The following is a 20,598-nucleotide window of genomic DNA, read 5'->3' as shown; positions in this document are numbered from 1 at the left end:
CACATCTGTACAGTCTTTGCCCTAATCATTTTTTTCTCTTTTCTTCTTTTACATTTTATTAGGGACTCAAACAACTCTTACCACAATCCATACATATACATACATCAATTGTATAAAGCACATCCATACATTCCCTGCCCCAATCATTCTCAAGGCATTTGCTCTCCACTTAGCACCTGGGGTCTTAAAGATAAACAAGCCACCATCTAGCTGAGAAGCAACATCGCCCCCATGGAAGAAGCATAACAGTTTATGTGATCATGAGGTGTCAATGGGCTCAGTTATCAGCCACCAAAGATAAAGAATAAAAAAGCATATCATTGTGTGTGAGGGGGAGTGCGGAGTGGAGACCCAAAGTCTATCTGTAGTAATAGGACATCCCCTAACAGAAGGGTCACAGGAAGAGATGAGCCAGTCAAGGTGCAGTATGGCACCGATGAACATACAACTTTCTTCTAGTTCTTTAATGCTTCCTCCCCACCACTATCATGACCCCAATTCTACCTTACAAATCTGGCTAGACCAGAGCATGTACAGGGGTACAGGTAAGAGCTGGAAACACAGGGAATCCAAGACAGATAACTCTCTCAGGACCAATAATGAGAGTAGTGATACCAGGAGGGTAAGGGCAGCATGTGGGGATAAAGGGGGAACCGATTACAAGGATCTACATATAACCCCCTCCCAGGGTGACAGACAACAGATAAGTGGGTGATGGGAGACATTGGCAAGTGTAAGACATGACAAAAATAATTTATAAAATTGTAAATTATCAAGGGTTCATGAAGGAGAGAGGTTGGTGGGCGGGTGGGGGAGGGGCAGGGAAATAAGGAGCTGATACCAAAGGTTCAAGTAGAAAGAAAATGTGTTGAAAATGATGATGGTAACAAATGTACAAATGTGCTTGACACAATGGATGAATGTATAGATTGTGATAAGAGCTGTACGAGCCCCCAATAAAATGATTTTTTTAAAGTTGCTGAATTGATGACATTTTGTTATTTGTATATTGTGGTAGTTACATAATCTGGTGGCAACTTGTAGAGAGGTGGAGTCTAGCCCGTTAATCAGATGGCAGCTTGATGACCTCATTTGGAGGAGACAAATAGCTAGCTGAAAGCAGGACACACTCCCTGGGAGACATTCCTGTTGACAAGCCACATGGAGCTACGCTGATGGGAGCCAGAGCCCTAGAGCTGGAGGAGCCACGTGAAGACCCACACCAGCACTAAGATGCTTCCACCACTACTGGATCCACAAGACTTTCCACCCCCTAGCCTGTGATCTTTCTTCACTTGGCATCATTGCAAGTGTTGTGTGAATCTGAATAGGAATTTACAGACTGGTACTGGGCACACGGGCTAATGTTGGATTCATGGACTTGATCTGGATTGGGCTGGGATATTTTCTTAATGTACATTTACTGTTTATATAAAGCTCTTTCCTATACACATATGAGTGTCCATGAATTTGTCTCTCTAGTTTACCCAGACTAACACGTGTATATTTTGGTCACAATTGAAAAAATTAATTATATGAATAACAGTGAGTACAAGGAAGAAGCAAGCATTCTAAAACTTGATTGTGGTGATGATTGTACAACTCTTGATAGATTGAATTATTGAATTGTATGATACATGGATGAAGTACCAATAAAACTCAAATATATATATATATATATATATATATATATTTCTTTTGTTATGCTAAGGAATTCCCTGAGGGTAGGATGGGTCCTAAATCTAATCCCTTCTGAAAGGTATCTTTGAAAGAAGAGCAGACAGAGAGAGACACAGACCAGGAAACACTGTCTATAAGCCCCAGGATATTGGCAGCTACTGGAAGCTAACAGAGATAAATGATCTGCCCTCAGGACCTACACCCTGAACTTGGGCACTAGCCCCTGAATTGTTAGACAATTAATGTTTGTCCTTTAAAGCCATCCTACCCCCCACCTCCTATCATCATTTTAATGCTGCTATTGTTGTTGTAAGACTAGGAAACTAAGAAACCAAGGGATAGTTGTCAACTCCGTCAACCATGCTTGAAATTTAATGTCGGGATCATTCAAGGGGGTTTCAAAGGGTCTTGAGAAGAATTGTATTCTCGTTCAATTCCACTCATCCGTACACTTTTGGAAGCCCGCTCACATTTGGAAGGCACTGTAAACATGGAGCTTGATGAATGGCCCAGTTGAAGGCCATTGAAATGTGGAGTTTGCTGAATGGCTCTGTTCTGTGCAAGCATTTTCAAAGCCGAATTATTACTCCAAGTCAGCTACGTTTGCAGCCTTTTCTATTCCCAAGCCCTCACTTGAGTAATTTATAGGAGCGTCTTTGGGACAAAAAAGTTTCAAATCACTGTCAAAATATCCTAACCTCAACACCCAAATTTAAGGAACAGGGCTCTACTTACAGTTACGAATGTTCTTCCAGTCAATTTTCGCAAAGAAAGGCTGGCAACAAAGGTCCTCGAAATTCAGTCTTTCTTTCTGCCCACACAACAAACTTTGAAGCAGATCAAGACATTCATTGCTAACTTTGGGGTCATCCGGAAACTTCAAAAATCGCTGTCCCAAAAATAAAATAAAGTAATTATTTCCTTAGAGCAATGAGTCAGCCTCCTCATGTCCCAAAGAAACTACTTTCATCTATGAAAGTTTTTTGTGTTTTTTTTTTTAAAGGAAGGAAATTTTGTGCCCTCTTAACTTTGGACCAAAAGCATTTTCCTAAAATAGACGGTCTTTTAACAGCAAGAGGCTAGCTCCTTCGCAGGGGTTCAATACCCTTCTCAACCCTCGCTCCGCTCTCCAGTCACCTCTAGCTAGAAGCCCCATCCCAACAATGATGGGCTATTTAAAGCTCCTTGGACAAATCGCAGTGTTCTCTGCCTGGACCAACCTCCCCACCCCACCCCGGGCCCCCATCCTGCCTTCCCTGGCTAGCTCTTCTTCCCCATCACTCCCTTCCACATGCTTCTCTCAACTCTGCAGTAGCACATCATACTGAACACTGGGACTTACTTGTAAGGAAGGGGAAGAAGGAAGGTAAGGGAGAACCCTAGCCTTACCGCGAGCCCTGGGACCCAATGGTACCTGGTCCAGACTAGGTGCCAAGTACAATTTTGTTGTTGTTGCTGTTAAAAATATACACAGCAGAACATATGCAGATTTAACAGAAGGAAGAAGACCTTCGACAAGAGGGACTGACTCGGTGACAGTGACCGGACAATGGGCGCAAACACAGCAGCAATTCTGAGGCTAGTACAGGACCAGGGAGTTTCATTCTGTTGTACGGAGAGTGGCTATGAGTCGGAACCAACTCGCAGGCATCTACCAACAACCTGGACAATCTAATGGCGTGGACTACCTTCTTGAAGCTGTGCCTTATTCTCACTCTCCTTTCCCAAAGCACTCCTTTCTCCATGAGCAAGAACGCACTGCCTCCTACGTTTCCTAACGAGCCTTTCAAGTTGCTGTGGTCGTTAGAGCTCATATTTATCATTCTTAAAAGAGTACCTGAATACATCTTTATTCAATGGGTAACTTAGACTGAAGGCAAAAGGTTAGCACCACCACCACCACTGGCACCACCACCAGGGTCATTTAAAAGGAAACTTTAATTTAAAAGCTAAGTCCAGAATAATTAATAATTCAAAACCGAAAAAAACTTTTTCAAGCTCATACCCATCTAAGTAATTCCAATTCACAGAGATCCTCCAGACATTCTGAAACTGTAAATCTTTACCAAGAGCACATGGCCTCATCTTTCTCCCAAGGAGTGGCTGATGAGTTTGAACCGCTGACCTTACTGTGAGCTGCCCACTGCCTAACTCACAGCACCACCAATGCTCTTAAAAGAATTCGCTACATTTTCATATATATATATGTCATATTATGATATACATGTCATTCTAGAAAGATGGCAATGCAGGTTATAGTCTTAAGAAATAAATTTAATATAGATAACACGATAGGAAATAGTTTTAAGTCTACTACTATGCAGAAAGATAATTACAATATATCTAATCCATTTCCATTTCCTCACTTAAGTTTACTATCATATTCAATAGGCAGTCCTAAGCAGCAGTACAGTGAACATCAAGCCAGACATAAAACTGTTATTATTTTGGGAAAGCTATTTCAATCACGCATTAGCTTGGTTTCCACATAAGCAAAATGAGAATAGTAATACCTACTATGGGTTTCACAATTAATCGAGCTAATAAATTACATTTCCTCATATTCATTAACATGTACTCATATTTATTAACTGAATGGCTTTTAACAGTAAGATGCAATTTCTAATCAGTACATCACAGATTAACTGGTAGCAATTCTTTGTATTGCTGCACAAAACAGAGGTGTAGTATCACAAGTAGAGTTGTGGTCATGGAAGCCGGGCTCCAGTGAAACAGAATCGACCCAGTGCTTAGAAAAGCTTCGGCACAAAGTTGTCGTCGTTTCCGACCCATAGCAACCCATGTGCAAGCGAACACACACCGCCTGGTCCTGCATCACCCTCACGAATCATTCCTACGTTTGAAGCTGCTGCTGCAGCCACTGTGTCAGTCCATCCATCGCCCTTGGCCCTCGACCTTGCCAAAGATGATGTCCTTCTCCGGGGAGCGGTCCCTCCAGGCAACACACAGAGTGCAGGAAACAAAGCCCCATCGTTCTTGCTTCTCAGAATAAAGCTGTTCATTCTTCCAGCTTTATTGTTGTTGGGGGCGGAGGGATTGCTGTTAGATGCCATCGAGGCGGCTCTGACCCACAGGGACCCCATGCACAACGGAACGAAACACTGCCCGGTCCTGTGCCATCTTCACAATTGTTCCTACGCCCATCGACGAAACCACCGTGTTAGTCCATGCCGAGAGGGCTTCCTCTTTGTGCTGCCCTTCCACTTTACCAGCCTGGCAGTCTCTGGTGCCGTCAGTATTCTCCACCATGCCCGTAAGGCAAAGGCGTCGAATTTTCTTCGGTCCTGATTTTCCGGTGTTCGGATCTATACAAGATACCTGAGACTATCACAGATTGGGTAAGCTACACGACTGTCCTCAAAATGCTGTCTTTTTCTTTTAACTCGTTCAAGAGGTCTTCGGCAGCAGATTTGTCCGATGCAATATGTTATTTGATGTCTTGCCTGCGGCTTCCATGGGCATTGATTGTGGATCCAAAGCAAAATTCTTGAGAACTTGAATCTGTTCTCCATGTATCATGGAGTTCTCTTTTGGTCCGGTTGTGACGATTTTTGTTTTATGTTGAAATGTAATCTATCCTGAAGGTCGTGGTCTTTTATCATCAGCAAACACCTGGCAAGGTTGTGACATCTGCATACTGGACATTGTTAATGAGTCGTCTTTTTCTTTTTAAATCATTTTATTGGGGGCTCATAAAACTCTTATCACAATGCATACATACATCCATTGTGTCAAGCACATTTGTACATTTGTTGCCCTCATCCTCTAAACATCCTTTCTCCTTGAGCCCTTGGTATCAGCTCCTCATTACCCCCTCCCTCATGAACCTTGGTAATTTATAGATTATTATTTTGTCATATCTTACAACCTGACAACTCCCTTCACCCACTTTTCTGTTGTCCATCCCCCAGGTAGGAAGTTATATGTAGATCCCTGTAATCGTTTCCCCCTCTCTACCCCACCCTCCCGGTATCATCACTCTCACTACTGGTCCTGAGGGGTCATCTGTCCTGGATTCCCAGTGAGTCTTCTTCTAATCCTACCAATTGCTATCGACAATATACTTGCTTGTTGTGATTATTCAGTACTGCTGGCTATGAACTTTCACCAGGATAATTTTTAAAAGACATGTTTCAGTGTTACTTCAAAATCAACCAACGGTTGGTTACCTGGAAATTCATGATGTTGCTGAAGGTTCTGGCCGAGGTCCCCTCGGTGAATGGGGTTCGCCCATAAATCATCTCGTACGCAATCACTCCCACAGACCACCAGTCGCACCCCGGGCCGTACACTCCTTTCCCATCTCCATTCATCACGGTCAACACCTCTGGGGCCATGTAATCGGGGGTCCCAATTGGGAGTTTAGCATGCACCTAGAAACCCAGAAACAATGTGATTGTAGCAAGCTTTCAATTATCCTCAAGTAGATTGCTAACTAGCACACTTCAGATAGAAGCTGATTTGCCACTGATTACTATTCTCTCGGGCACTTAACCTTCCTTCAATGAAATGCAAACAATTTACTAGTTCAAAACATAAAAATAAACAAGCACATAATATTACCCTTTGGTGGCACAAACCAGAGTTGGAGATACATATATACACCCAGTACAAGCTTCTGATATGATCAAAGGCCTCCTACTTACAACAGTGAGATAATAAACTCTAAAGGTGAATCTATATGATCAATCTTCCATTAATGCATCTTACTGTCAGTTAAAAATTTTGGAAAGCTGCATTTAGAAGCAACATCCCTACCTAACTGGCCCACCCACAGGGCAAGACGTGATAAAGCACTTCCGCCAACAGCTCACGTTAACGAGCTCATTTTCCTCACCCTGTGCTTGTGATCCCTCCCCGCTGTTCAGAAACCCGGGGTTCTGCAGTTCCAGGGAACTGAGTGCCTGACCTTGGCAGAGGGAGACTGGGAGGACACAGGAGACCTTTTTAAAGCTAAACGCATTCTTTTACAGCACTGTCTTTCTGAGGAATGTGTCCTTCTACTTTAGTGTTGGAATGCCCTGTGTGTCTTCAAATGATGCTGATTACAGAGGTTTTCTCCCTCATCCCATCCCCATTCTTCCTCAGCAACCTCGCAGACTGACATTTTTCTTTAACTGAACTGTAAAGTCAGAAGTCTAAGGGGGTCACCCCTCTAAGCGTTCATCCCACCGAAACAGAAGGCGGCAGCCTTATGCGAGCCACACACTGTGTCGATCACGGGCCAGTAACACGGCATCATAAAAGGACTTCTCTCAGATTTGCAGGTCCATGGTGCAAAAGAATGTCCTCTCTGTTAAAGGGTGTTAAGTGTCTCCGAGGGAGCTGAGAGATTGCCGTGGGTGGGCCCAACATATTCAAGGCTGGCTTTGGATCGAAAGGGTACATGTGCTTGGCTTTGAGGTCTGAGAACAAAGTGCATTGACAGGACAGTACAGGATCTTCTTTCCCGGCTCAGGAAGACCTTGATTCTATCCACCCCGCTGCCCCAAAGCATCCTCTTTATGGAAAACAAACCCAGGCTTTCTAGTCCTCCTCTCGCGGCCTCTTTCTAAGGCCCAGCCTACTGCCACACGCAGAGCGGTATGATTTCTGCTGAAGCCGTGCACTCTTTCATGGGCAACAGGATTTCGAGTCAGGAAAGGGCTGCCACTTAATGCCATGTAAGAAAGCCCATCCAAGTCACGCCGCCCAAGAGGTAGGCTGGTGCTCAAAGGAAAGGCAGAGACACAGTGGGGAAATCGAGTAAGGCAGCCCTACGGAAGAAGTGAAAAGCAATTTAACTCAGGGGAAGCTTGAGTATTAAAAAGTCCGAGCCAAGACCTCTGTCCTTTACTGCATGTGTCAATGTTAGTAAGTCCTTAACAGAGTTTTGGTTAAAAAAAAAAAATCCTCAATACTCACGGTGAACACAGAAAAGGCTCTTGTGCTGTTGTTTTTTGGAATGCTTTAATCGACGATGCAAAAGGTGAAAAACTGTAAACTCTCGGTCTGACTAGACAAGGGAATGCTGCTATATTGTTGGTTGGATTCTAACCCTTTACTCCTCCCAGGGGGGCCCTGGTGCTGGAGGCTACGGATTAGGCCGCGGAGCACAAAGACCGCAGACGGAAGCCACCAGCGGGTCCTCCGGAGAAAGATGGGGTTTCCTACTCTTGTAAGCAGTTCCAGTTTCAGAAACCCACTGGGGCGCTTCTCCCTGGTCCTCCAGGAACCACTCGATGACAGTACATGTGAGTGAGTTGATGCCTCGTAACCTCAATCACGACATATGCACCATTTGCACGTGTTAGCGTGTATGTTATGGCCACGTGGGGCTGTTTAGGAGTCCTTGGAAGACATCCTTGCTTGCAGCGATGCATGGCCACTGGCTCACAATGAAAGCGTCTGTGGGAACTTGATGGGGGGGTACGGCAGGGAAAACGAACCAAACAGTACAGACTGTCCCGGGCTTCATGTTCAAAGGCATGATTACATATCACAGAGAGAGGCAGCTCTCCTACAATTGCTTGCCCTATAACAGGTAAGTGATTAGGCACATTTAAGTTCAATTATTTCCTCATTTTCTAAATTTTACTACTAATTTGTATTAGAAAGCTATAAAAAGGGCAAATACTCCCTAGTTTGCTCTTTGTACATTGCCTATTAGCGAATATAGTTGCCATGAACAAAGGTTCTTAATGCCAATTAATGACCACTACACTTCCATTAGACAAGCACACGGAAGCTGTTCCACCTGAAACGGCATGTGTTTCCGTAAGGGCTTTGCCGCGTGCTTCCAATCTCCTGTTTGGGATTCAGCCATCTGCTCTGGATGGAATATTAAAAGTTAAAGGTGCAGCGGGGATCAGCCTTCCTGCAGTGCACTTTCTAACAAGGCTCTGGTGTTATTCAACCTCAGTTATCTGTGTTCACAGGGAAGACAACCACACTGTTCTGGAAGAGAAGATGCAGAGAATGACTAGTCGGCAAAAGTGCACGTGGAATTCTGGGAAGCAGAGAAGCCGGAAAAAGCAAAAGGGGGATTAACCCAGATTCTTTAAAGACAAAAAGCAAGTAAGAAAGAAAAACCACTATGTAAGGAAATCACTGCCTTATTCTTTCCAAATGCTTCCTCATACAATGCTGAAACATAAAACCACTTAAACCCAATTTTCTCTCTCTAGCTGCTCACGACATAAACATACACCTGCAACAGCAGCAAAACAAGAAAAGAAAATCTCCCTGTTACTCTTTGTGTGGAAATCAGTCCTTTCTTGTCTACATAAACCTAAAAAGAGCCTTCCCTCTTTGGGCTAGCAGCTGCTAACTGGTGTTGATTATCACTGAACACCACTGTAACATTCTTTGTTTACAATCTTCGTTTGGGGTTCACAACCATTTTCTGAGAACTGAGAGAGGCTAGACTGTTAGCTCTTTGTCACTATGGACTTGGACCCGCTCCACCCACTCACTGCCTCTAGTCACAGAGCAGGGCATGGCACGTTCCAGCTCCACTCAGACAACTAAGGCCATGTGGTCAGTGGGCCCCTGACTAGACTAATGAATGAAAAACCTCCCAGAACTGCTTCCTGAATCATCAGCTTGAAACATATTCAGTAGACAATGGAAACCACAACATAGCTATGATTCCCACCCATTAAAAATAGACAGAATATATCTGGGGCCATAAAAAAAGGAAGATAAATTTTTAATGAGTACCATATAGTAATTTTTTTTTAGTAATTTCCAATTTGTTACATGCAAGGCTAAGTCAAAAGTCACAGAAGCTGGCACTAAACAAAAATATCAAAGTGTGAAGCTACTGCTTTTCAACATGCCCTCCACCCAGGTCTCTGTCCCTCTGAAGATGGTGTTTCACCGCTCTGCCTTTCCTGAAAATTCCCCGCTCTTTGGTTTGTACCACGTCAAAATGGCAGTGTAGCATCCTTCAGGAACGCAAATCATGTTCCTTTTAAATGGTCTTTACATTTGAGAGTCATCGGGTGAGTACGATAGTTTCCCAATGAAATTCTTGCAGAATAGCTTTTGTTACCCTGGAAGAATGTGTAGTTGCACTGTCATCATGCGGGGGGAAATCAGCACAAATTCTCTGACCTTTTTCTCACCAATGCAGTTTTCAACTTTCTTAAATTTTTTTGTTAATGATAAGCATCAATGGTCATCATTTGAGAAAAATGTATCAAAAGTAACCTTTTAGATTCTCCCCAAAAGGTGACCATAACTTTCTGCACTGATCTCTCTGCCTTGAATTGAATTGGCCCCAGCAAACATCAGAAGCTCCTCTTTCATTTGGACCTGTGCTTTGAAGACACTCTGCAGAGACCAAAACAAATGTATTACTGAGAGCACTTGTCTGCAGCCACCCACTGGCCCGAACAGAGACATGGTAAACACCGTTTGTGTGGAGTCAATCTGGGCATGTAAGTACCCTGGCAGCAATCCAGGGCACTTTTTTTTTTTTAGTTGCCCTCTACATATTATCAGGAGGGGGAAAAATCTACTTTATGCCTACAAAGCCTTCTACTTAATGAAAACCAATTGAACCCCCCCACCACCACCAATGATCAAAAAAATTTAAAAATCCACTTTAATTCTAGACCATGCTTTATAAGATTCAGGTAGTAGACTGCTGGTCTTCTATAAAGCGAAGCAATCCTTGTGTGGTGCTATCAGTGAATGCCCTCGACAGCTAACTGAGAAGTCAGAGGTTTGAGTCCTCTCACAGGCATCTGAGTTTACTCAATGGCAGTTGGTTTATTATGCAAAGGCCTTTGTCGCTTAAAACAAATTCTAGAAAGTCTTTCTTATTTGCTCAGCCGCATTCTGGATCTAAACCCACAATGTTCTCCAGAGTGAGAATCTTATCTAAACCCACAATGTTCTCCAGAGTGGAAAGGCAATTCTTTCTCCAAAGGCAGAAGAGGTGTGATCTTCTCAAGTGAGTGGGTATGGAGGGTCCGATCTCCAAGACTGAAACAGCGAGCCTTTATTTGAGCCTTTAGCTTCAAATAAACCCAGTGTGCCTCTGGGAAACTCCTTGCCAGGATTAACGAAACTAAAAGGGCCCGTGTGAATCACTGAAGGATAAACCCCTGAGATGAACAGAGGAGCTGGAGGTGTAGCGGTTATGCGTCGGGCTGCACCACCACCAGCCGTTCCACAGGAGAAAGACTGAGCTTTGGACTCCCATCCACAGGTACGGTCTCAGAAACCCCCAGGCGGCCACTGCGGGTCAGCTTGGACTCCATGGCCGTGAGAAAGATGTCTCCCTCCCTCCCTCCTGGGCAGCGAAGAGAGGGACAACACACTCAAGGGAGAGCCCCACTCTTAACTGCCACTTCTTGACCAAACAATGGTTTGGGATCCTGGTCTAGTCTACTGAGCTTCTCTTCCTGCAAATGCACGTCTGGCTGTGAGCTCATTATCTATCTAGCTTTTGGATGCATCTCCATCTGCTGCAATGACTCTCTCAACTGGAAGGAGGGGAGGGGGGCAGAGTGTTTTGTCCCCAGGGGACATTTGGCAGGAAAGATGCTGGGTTGTCACTAGTGGGGGAAGAGTGCTTCTGGCACTTAGTAGGTAGAGGACAGGGCTACTGCTAATCACCTCACAATGCACTGGACAGTGCCCCCAACCCAGGATAATGAACATGTCCAACATGTCATTAATGCCGAGGCTGTGTCATCAAGCTATGGGTGCCATACTTTGGCTTCAATTTCTTTCTAGAATCATGACTTTCTACCATTAATGTACTATTTATGTTTTTGACTCCTAGGTGATTAAAGTGCTTTGTTTACTGTTTGCCCTATGCCTAATTCCACAACATGCGATACTTAAATGTTCATGCCTGTTTCTAAATTGTACATAATTTTAAAAATACAAAATGTTTCGAACCTGTAACCTGATTCTTCATGATCAAGTAAGATTATAAAAACATATCTATCACCATCAAAACCATGACAAGGCGGTTGAGAATCCCTGACTGCGGACCACATAGGCAGTCTGCTTCCCCAGGGCCTGAACACCAAGTAAACGATCTCCAGTAGGTCTCAGATCTGCAGAGCGGGGAGGCCAGATGTTGGCGTGCAGGGTTAATGCAACTACTAGACTTGTCTTAACACCAACCTAAGAATACTCGCTTTTCCTCCAAAGAACTAAAGGAAAAAGGCAACTTCACACACAGAAAGGTCTTAACTCGTGGATCTAGAGAAGCAGCTTCTCCAATCTCTTAGTTCATGAATTTGAATTAGAAGCAGTATTTCCTAGAAAAGGAATCCCAGGCCACGTTCCTACAGTTATGTCTAGGTCACTGAGTGGCTCCAGTTGTAAAATTAAGTCTGAAAACAAAAGCGGACATTCTCTTAGAGACTGATCACATTTTAGCATGCCCCAGCTTTGTAAGATTGTTTTCACTCGGTCATCTTTTTCTTACATAAGATTCTCACTCTGGAGGTCAACAGCTACCCTCTTGCCTTCCTAATTAGCAATGCAGAATGTGGTTTAATTTTTACCAAAGATCTAAGACTTAAATATGACATTATGAGCACTTGGCTCTTAACACGTAAGGACTTTCCATTTGAAAACTCTGGTAATTAATTTCAAGATTGCTGCTGAGGAGTGGAGGATTTGAGGGGAAAAAAAGAAGATTCAATTTCACAAAAAAATATTTTAAAGTAAACTAGGTGAATCACAGAAGACAGCCTACAGCTGGCAAGGAAAATGAAGTGGGGGATAAAAAGCATTTTTCTGTTCTTTTCCATCAAAGTGTATGAATCTTCCTAAACAGGGGTTGTAAGGTACTAACAAGTACTACACAGCAAAGGGCTCCAACACTGAGTAGGTCTGGACAAGAGCTCTGTGGGCCACCAGCCCCCACGCCAGCCCCGCCCCACAGCATCATCACATCCACTGGCAGACCAAGGCTCCGCCAGGTCTCTCCTCCGCCATAGGCCGTGTTTCTCGAGCTTCTGGTACCACAGTACCCCACATCTATTTACTGATCTCTTTCCATTTCATTACCATTTTATTGGAGTTCATTTTAGCAGCTGATCCAAAATCCACCAATTTGATATGACCTGTCCGGTCAATGAGAATATTCTCAGGCTTGATGTCCCTGCAAGAAAACCAGGCACAGGTCAGTGGCGCCTTCGCAGTCCAATCCACAAGCAGCCCCGATTCTGCGAGCAACCGTACTGCAGCTATGCGGCTACACAGATCTCACTAGGCAGAGCACGTTTAACCAAAAAGAAACGGCAACAATAGAAGGTTATCTGTTTTATGCGAACCAAACCTTGTCTTTAGTGTGTCTCTTAGAGATGTACAACTGACATTATGGAAAAATTAAGATCCGAAGAATCCAGAGGACTTGGTCCGGGGTGATGTCACTAGTCCACAGAAAGCTCGGGCTCCAGTCCGGATCTCACGGTCGCTAGTGTGGCCATCACTACATTACCACCGCCTTCTCAGATGTACGTGACCCACCAGAGGAGCGCAGCCTTGAGGCCACCAGGGCTTCAAACGAGGTCAGCCCGGTCCCGTCGTGGCTGCTGAAGAAGCAACACTGGAATGGGCCCACATTTTGAAATGTGGAGATAAACTGGAACACTGACTGGACTGGGAAAAATCACAAGCCCATGCCCAGCTCCACACTTAATCTTGCTCTTAGAAAATAGGGGCGAGAGGGGGAAGATGGCCGACAGGGACACCCGCATACTCTGAGAGCTCCTCCAAACAAAGCGGGATTGGCGACCAGGTAGCTGAATAGTAAGAGTCTGGTGAGTGAAATATCCCCCTGGGACAGCACCCCAGTCCTACCCCACGTATTTGTCCGGAGCAGGGGTCTAGGTCAATGAGGACCGGACTAGTGGGAATCTCTGGCCACTAAGCTGCCGTGAGCTCACTGGCGACCGGCTTAGGCTCCATCCCCAAACGGACGCCAGCCCAGAGCCACTTGCCTGCCCTGCCTACTCCAGCGGCCCACTCCCCACTCCCCATACGCGGATCTCCACTGGGAGAGAAGCTTTCCTCTCCCGCAGTTCCCCTCTCCCCGCAGGGCAGCGATCTGCCCTCGGGCCCACGTCCCTCCCTCCATTCATCCAAGCTCAGGGGAGCGGACCCGCGGGTTGTCTGGCGACCCCCACGGGGGACCATCCACCCGCACCGCTGCCGCGGACCTCTCCACCTGCCCTCCGTGCGCGGGCCTCCCACCCCCGCCCGCCCCCGCCAGCCCCTGGCAGCCTAGTGCCAGCTCCACTCCTGGCCGGGACCCTGCGCTGAGCACTTCCCGCCAACAGGAGCCATAGCCCAACCCGCGCCTGTCCCGGACCCTGAGCTTCCGCGGAGCGCCGCGCCCCGCGCTGCTGAGTCTGCCCACCAAGGGCCCCCCCCTGCGCAAGGCACAAGAGTAGGTGCCCTCCCCAGGGTGCTGCGGGGACCCCGGCGGCCGCGACTCTGAGCCTGAGCAGAGGAAGGGCGCCATTACCCCCTGCGGTTTCGCGCCAAAAGGGCGGAGAGCGAACACCATTGTTCCCTGCAGTGTCCAGCCCGGGCAGATCAAACACTCCACCTGCAGTCTAGGCTTTGCAGTCCCTGAGGAGCCCTCAGTGAGCTCCAGCCAGCTCTCACCACCTGGGGCCCTGTTGGGTCCCCAGTGCCAGCCCTAAGCCTGCCGCAGCCCGCCCCAGCCACCCCAGGAGACGGCACAGTGGCCTGAGCCTCCACACAATAAGGTTACTCCTGTCTCCCAGAAGCATGGGGCCTATTAAAGGATCAAGGAAAAATCAACAGACCACATCACTCCCAACAAAAAAATCAGAAAAACGAGGCACTTTAACAGACCTAACGTCACTCATAGAAGAAACAGATATAGATCAGCCACAAAAGGAAATCTTCAGAACTCTGCTTGCAGTAATACAGGAGCTAAGAGAAGAAAACCAAAATAAGGATGCAACGATAGAAGGGATGAAATGCACAATAGAGGGGATGAAGTCCACAATAGAGGGGATGAATACTATCCACCAAAAGGAACTGCAGAAACTAACAGAGGAGGTAGCAGAGGCCACACAAAAGGTCACAGAAGCTATATCTAGGCTTGAGGAGGCTGAGAACCGTATCAGTGAACTCGAGGACGCTCAAAACAAACGAAGCAAGCGAGAAAAACAATCAGATAGGAAAATTAAAGAAACAGAAGACAGCCTGAGATCAATGACAGATGCTATGAAGAGGAATAATATTCAAATAATTGGTCTACCGGAACACAACATAACACACAAATCGACCGCCAAGATAGCAAAGGAATTCCTGGAAGAAAATTTCCCCAACCTAACAAAGGAGAATCCGACTCTCATACAGGAAGCAGAGAGGACGCCGGCTAAGCTAAACACCAAGAAGAACACGCCAAGGCATATAATTGTAAAATTATCCAACTTAGAGGAAAAAGAGAAAATTCTACGAGCATCAAGAGAAAGGAAGACAGTCACATACAAAGGAGCGCAGGTAAGGGTATGCTCAGACTTATCAGCTGAAACCATGAAGAGGAGGAGAGAATGGAGCAGCATCTTCCAAATTCTGAAAGATAAAAATGCCTCCCCCAGAATCCTATACCCTGCCAAGTTATCCATTAAGATAGAGGGTAAGATAAGGGTCTTCCAGGACAAGGAAGAACTCAAAAAATATACTGCAAGTCACCCGACCCTGCAGAACATACTGGCTGACTCACTATGGCCAGAAGATCAAGCTCCAACTAGAACCTCCAGGAGACCACCATATATCCCATCTCCATCTAGAAGCCAACATGCCAGCAACACGTACCAGGACAACACGGTCTCAGATGGAAAAGAGGACAGGATAGAAACCCTCCACTCAAACGCAGTACACTGATATGAAGGAAGATAGGCAAAGACCCAAAACACAAAACAGAATATGGCAACCATGAAGCCAGAGATTGTAATAATCACTTTGAATACAAATGGGCTCAATTCATATGTTAAAAGAAAGAGGCTGGAGGATTGGATTAGAAAACATAACCCATCAATCTGCTGCCTGCAAGAGACACACCTTAAGCAAGCAGACAAGCATATGCTGAGAATAAAGGGCTGGCAGAAAGTTTACCAAGCAAATGGTAACTCCAAGAAGGCAGGAGTGGCTGTCTTAATCTCCGACAAAATGGATCTCAAGATCCAAAACATAAAAAGAGACAAAGAGGGACATTACATAATGCTCAAAGGCTCAGTAAACCAGGAAGCAATAAGCATACTGAATATTTACGCACCTAATAATGGTGCGGCAAATTTCGTCAAACAAACTATTAAAAAAATGACAGAAGAAATCACGGAAACAACAATAATAGTGGGGGACTTCAACACTCCACTATCAGAGAAAGACAGGTCACAGGGAAAGAAGCTCAGCAAAGAGGCCAGAGAGCTAAACAATGTAATTAGGCAACAGGGCCTGATAGACATCTATAGAGCCTTTCATCCAAAAGCAAAAGGTTTCACATTCTTCTCCAATCCACACGGATCTCTCTCAAGAATAGATCACATGCTGGGGCACAAGGCCAGCCTGAGTAAATTCAAACACATAGATATTATCCAGACGTCTTTCTCAGACCACCATGCCATAAAGCTGGAGATTAATAGAAGGGCACCCAGAAAAGCAAGGGCCACCAATTGGAGAATAAACAACGATCTCCTGCGACATGAATGGGTTAAGGTCCAGATCAGAGAGGATATCAGGAAATTTCTAGAAACTAATGAGAACGAGCATACAACATATCAAAACTTATGGGACACTGCAAAGGCAGTTATCAGAGGTAGCTTGATATCACTGAATGCATACATGAAAAAAGAAGAAAGGCGTATGACAGATATGTTAACACAAAACCTCCAACAACTAGAACAGAGTCAACAGAACTACCCCTCCAATAGCAAGAGAAAAGAAATAATAAAAATCAGGGCGGAGTTAAACCAGTGGGAAGACAAAAGAACAATGCAAAGGATTAACGCAACTAGAAGCTGGTTTTATGAACGAATTAATAAAATTGACACTCCCCTGGCAAAGCTTACCAAAGATAGAAAGGAACAATCATCAATAGCCAGGATGAGGGATGAATCGGGGGCAATAACAACAGACCCCAATGAGATAAAAAGGATAATCACAAAGTACTATGAAGGTTTGTATTCTAATGAATTCAGAAACCTGGAAGACATGGATAAATATTTAGAAAAACAATCTATCCCTAGATTATCTGAGACAGAGATCAAGAACCTCAACAAACCCATAGCGAAGGAAGAAATAGAGAGTGTCATCAAAAACCTACCAAGGAAAAAGGCCCCAGGGCCAGATGGCTACACAGCAGAATTTTACCAAACATTCAGGGAAGAGCTGACACCGATCCTCCACAAAGTATTCCATAACATAGAAAAGAACGGCAAGCTCCCAAACTCATTTTACGAAGCCAGCATTACTTTGATACCCAAACAGGGAAAAGACCCCACAAGCGTAGAGAATTATAGACCAATATCTCTAATGAACATAGATGCAAAAATCCTTAACAAAATATTGGCCAATAGAATACAAAGGAACATCAAGCATATCATTCACCACGACCAAGTAGGATTCATCCCAGCGATGCAGGGATGGTTTAACATCCGAAAATCCATCAATATCATTCACCACATCGAGAAGAAAAAGGATAAAAACCATATGATAATATCCATAGATGCAGAAAAAGCATTTGACAACATCCAGCACCCATTCCTAATCAAAACACTCATGAAGATAGGATTGGAAGGTAAGTTCCTCAAGCTCATACAAGCTATCTATGAAAGACCAACAGCCAACATCATAGTCAATGGAGAAAAGACAAGAACAATACCACTGAAAAAGGGTACAAGACAAGGATGCCCCCTGTCCCCTCTTCTATTCAATATCGTTTTGGAGGTTCTGGCTAACAACATAAGACAGCGGAAGGACATCAAAGGGATCCAGTTGGAAGAGGAGGAGGTGAAACTATCGTTATTTGCAGATGACATGATCCTATACATTGAAGACCCCCAAAACTCCACAGTTGGAATACTTACAGCAATAGAGGAATACGGAAGAGTAGCAGGATACAAGATCAATAAACAGAAGTCGGTAGGGTTTCTATACACATCGGACAGGGCCATGGAAGAGGCGATTAAGAGGGAAGTACCCTTCACAGTAGCCAAGAACAAACTGAAATACCTAGGAATATACTTAACAAAAAATACTAAAGACCTATATAAGCATAATTATAAAACCCTATTACAGGAAACCAAAAGTGACCTTCACAAATGGATGAAGCTCCCCTGCTCATGGTTAGGTAGGCTGAACATAGTAAAGATGACAGTTCTTCCTAAAGCACTCTACAAGTTCAATGCTATACCAATCCAATTACCATCAACCTTCTTCAAAGAATTGGAAAAACTGACCACCAACTTCATATGGAGAGGGAAGAAACCCAGAATTAGCAGAGAACTCCTCAAGAAGAAGGACACAATTGGAGGACTCGCCCTGCCTGATTTTAATGCCTACTACACAGCTACAGTGGTCAAAACAGCATGGTACTGGCACAATGATAGACACGCAGACCAGTGGAAAAGAATAGAAAGCCCAGGAGTAAAATCATCAGCATATAGACAACTGATCTTCGACAAGGGCCCCAAAAACGTCAAGTGGGAAGCAGATGCCCTCTTTAATAAGTGGTGCTGGAAACAATGGATATCCACATGTAGAAAGTTGAAACAAGACGTCTACCTCACCCCATGCACAAGAATACACTCAAGGTGGATCACAGATCTAGAAGTCAAACCCCAAACCATCAGGACCATTAAGGAAGGAATTGGGACTAATCTCAGAGCACTGGCCCAGGGAGCACATAGGCTCACTGCAACAGGGAAGGGGACACACACAGGTGATCTGGAAATCGACAAATGGGATCTAATAAGAATAAAACACCTGTGCACCTCGAAAGACTTTGCCAAGAGGGTGACAAGGCAACCCACAGACTGGGAGAAGATTTTTAGTAATGACACGTCAGACAAAGGGCTCATTACTAAAATCTACAACACCATCATGACCTGCAAAAAGAGGAAAACAGTTAACCCCCTAAGGAAGTGGGCAAAAGAAATGAGAAGAACTTTCACTAGAGAGGAGATCAATATGGCCAATAAATATATGAGAAAGTGCTCCAAGTCCCTTGCCATAAGAGAAATGCAAATCAAAACAACCATGAGATACCACCTAACACCCCTGAGGCTAGCCCAGATCAGTAAATCAGAGAGCAACAAGTGTTGGAGGGGCTGTGGTGAAATAGGAACCCTCCTCCACTGCTGGTGGTCGTGCAGATTTGTACAGACACTGTGGAAAGCAATCTGGCGATACCTAAAGAAAATGGAAATCGATCTACCTTACGACCCAGCCATCCCTCTACTGGGCATATACCCGGTTGAAGCAGCAAATAAAACACGACCAGTCATATGCGCTCCAATGTTTATTGCGGCACAATTCACAATAGCAAAGACTTGGAAACAGCCTAAGTTTCCATCGATAGACGAGTGGATTAGCAAACTTTGGCACATACACACAATGGAGTATTATGCAGCATTGAAAAGCACCGATGAGCACATGAAACACGTTATGTCATGGGAAGAGCTGGAAGGAATTATGCTAAGCGAGGTAAGCCAGTCCCAAAGGGACAGGTACAACATGAGTCCCCTGAGGTAAGTACAATCAGCATGACAGAAATGGGGCATTAATCCACCCAAGGGGAGGGTATTGTTTATATCTCCACAGGGAAAGTGGGACCAGACTTCAACCCAGTGTCGCAAGGTGTGAATGCATTATCCCGGCGTGGAGGACGGAACCGGTGGAGAGGCCTGGGAGGCAGGCCCCAGCACCATAAATTAAGTGGATTCCTGCCCCTCCCCCGAAAAGAACTTGTTCCAAAGGACGACATTGACCCTGCAGCTATGGGAGATGGTCATATTTGACCAGAGCACACGGGAGCAGATGAAGGGGCAGGAGGAGAGAGTGGAGCACAGCCTGGCCCACCAGGCCGTGATGATGATGTTCCTGAGTAGAGCAGCCAGTCCACAGAGAGAACAACATGGCTGGCCCTACTATGAGACATGATGCCCCTCAGTGACTAAGGGCGATACAGGGGACAGCACCGGAGACACAGTGTGGGAATTGCACCTGACCTGATCCCACCACACCGAGGCAATGCACTGGGGGAGTGCAGCGGAACAGCAAGGGAATGGAGTGGCAAGGTCCCCAGGGAATGCTGAAAGTGGACTTTGGGGCCAGGGCGTGGTGCCCCAACAGACTGGTCTGGAAAACGCTCCTAAGGGCCAGCAAAGATCCCTGAACTAACTACAAGCTTTTCTCTTGTGAACTGTTTTGTTCTGTTCTTTTTCAGTGGTTTGTTTTGGTTGTTTTGTTGTCCGGTTATATACTGTTGCTTTGTGTTCCTCTGTCTAGTTTTCGTGCATGTTAGTGACTCCACAGGTCTGTCTGAATAGGACAGGCTGGATGAACTATCGGGAGGAAAAACAACGGGACCGACAGTTCCGGGGGGACTTGGGGTGGGGGGTAGGAGGGGTAAGGAAGTGGTGTTAACAAACCCAGGGACAAGGGAAAAACATGGGACCCCAAAGGGTAGAGAAGGGGGAGTGGCAGGCCTGGTGGGAAATGATCAAGGGTAAGGTTGATTAGAGAAGAGGTATACTCTAGCCCAGGTGGCAATGAAGCATGGTAGTAGGGCAGGAGGAAGGTCAAGGGAGATGGAGGAAAGAGCTAGGAGTCAAAGGGCATTCATGGAGGTCTAGACAAAGACATGTACATGCAAATATATATAGGAGGTTGGGGAAATAG

The 20,598-nt window shown here is 45.2% G+C and overlaps 1 protein-coding gene across 6 annotated transcripts in view; it reads right to left on the bottom strand.

Annotated features, from left to right (window-relative positions):
* Positions 1 to 20,598, bottom strand: part of CIT (citron rho-interacting serine/threonine kinase) — a 196,271-nt gene that overhangs the window by 139,879 nt on the left and 35,794 nt on the right. For all 6 annotated transcript variants that reach the window (XM_075533368.1, XM_075533372.1, XM_075533371.1 and 3 more), the window contains exons 7-9: positions 12,724 to 12,817; positions 5,871 to 6,074; positions 2,416 to 2,569 (exon numbers count right to left, since the gene is read on the bottom strand). In XM_075533368.1, coding sequence (XP_075389483.1) covers positions 2,416 to 2,569; positions 5,871 to 6,074; positions 12,724 to 12,817 — 452 coding nt within the window. The remainder of the gene's footprint in view (positions 1 to 2,415; positions 2,570 to 5,870; positions 6,075 to 12,723; positions 12,818 to 20,598) is intronic.

The sequence above is a fragment of the Tenrec ecaudatus genome, chromosome 16 (genome assembly GCF_050624435.1).
Source record: "Tenrec ecaudatus isolate mTenEca1 chromosome 16, mTenEca1.hap1, whole genome shotgun sequence".
NCBI classification, from domain to species: domain Eukaryota; kingdom Metazoa; phylum Chordata; class Mammalia; order Afrosoricida; family Tenrecidae; genus Tenrec; species Tenrec ecaudatus.
This window is presented reverse-complemented; position numbering and strand designations above follow the sequence as displayed.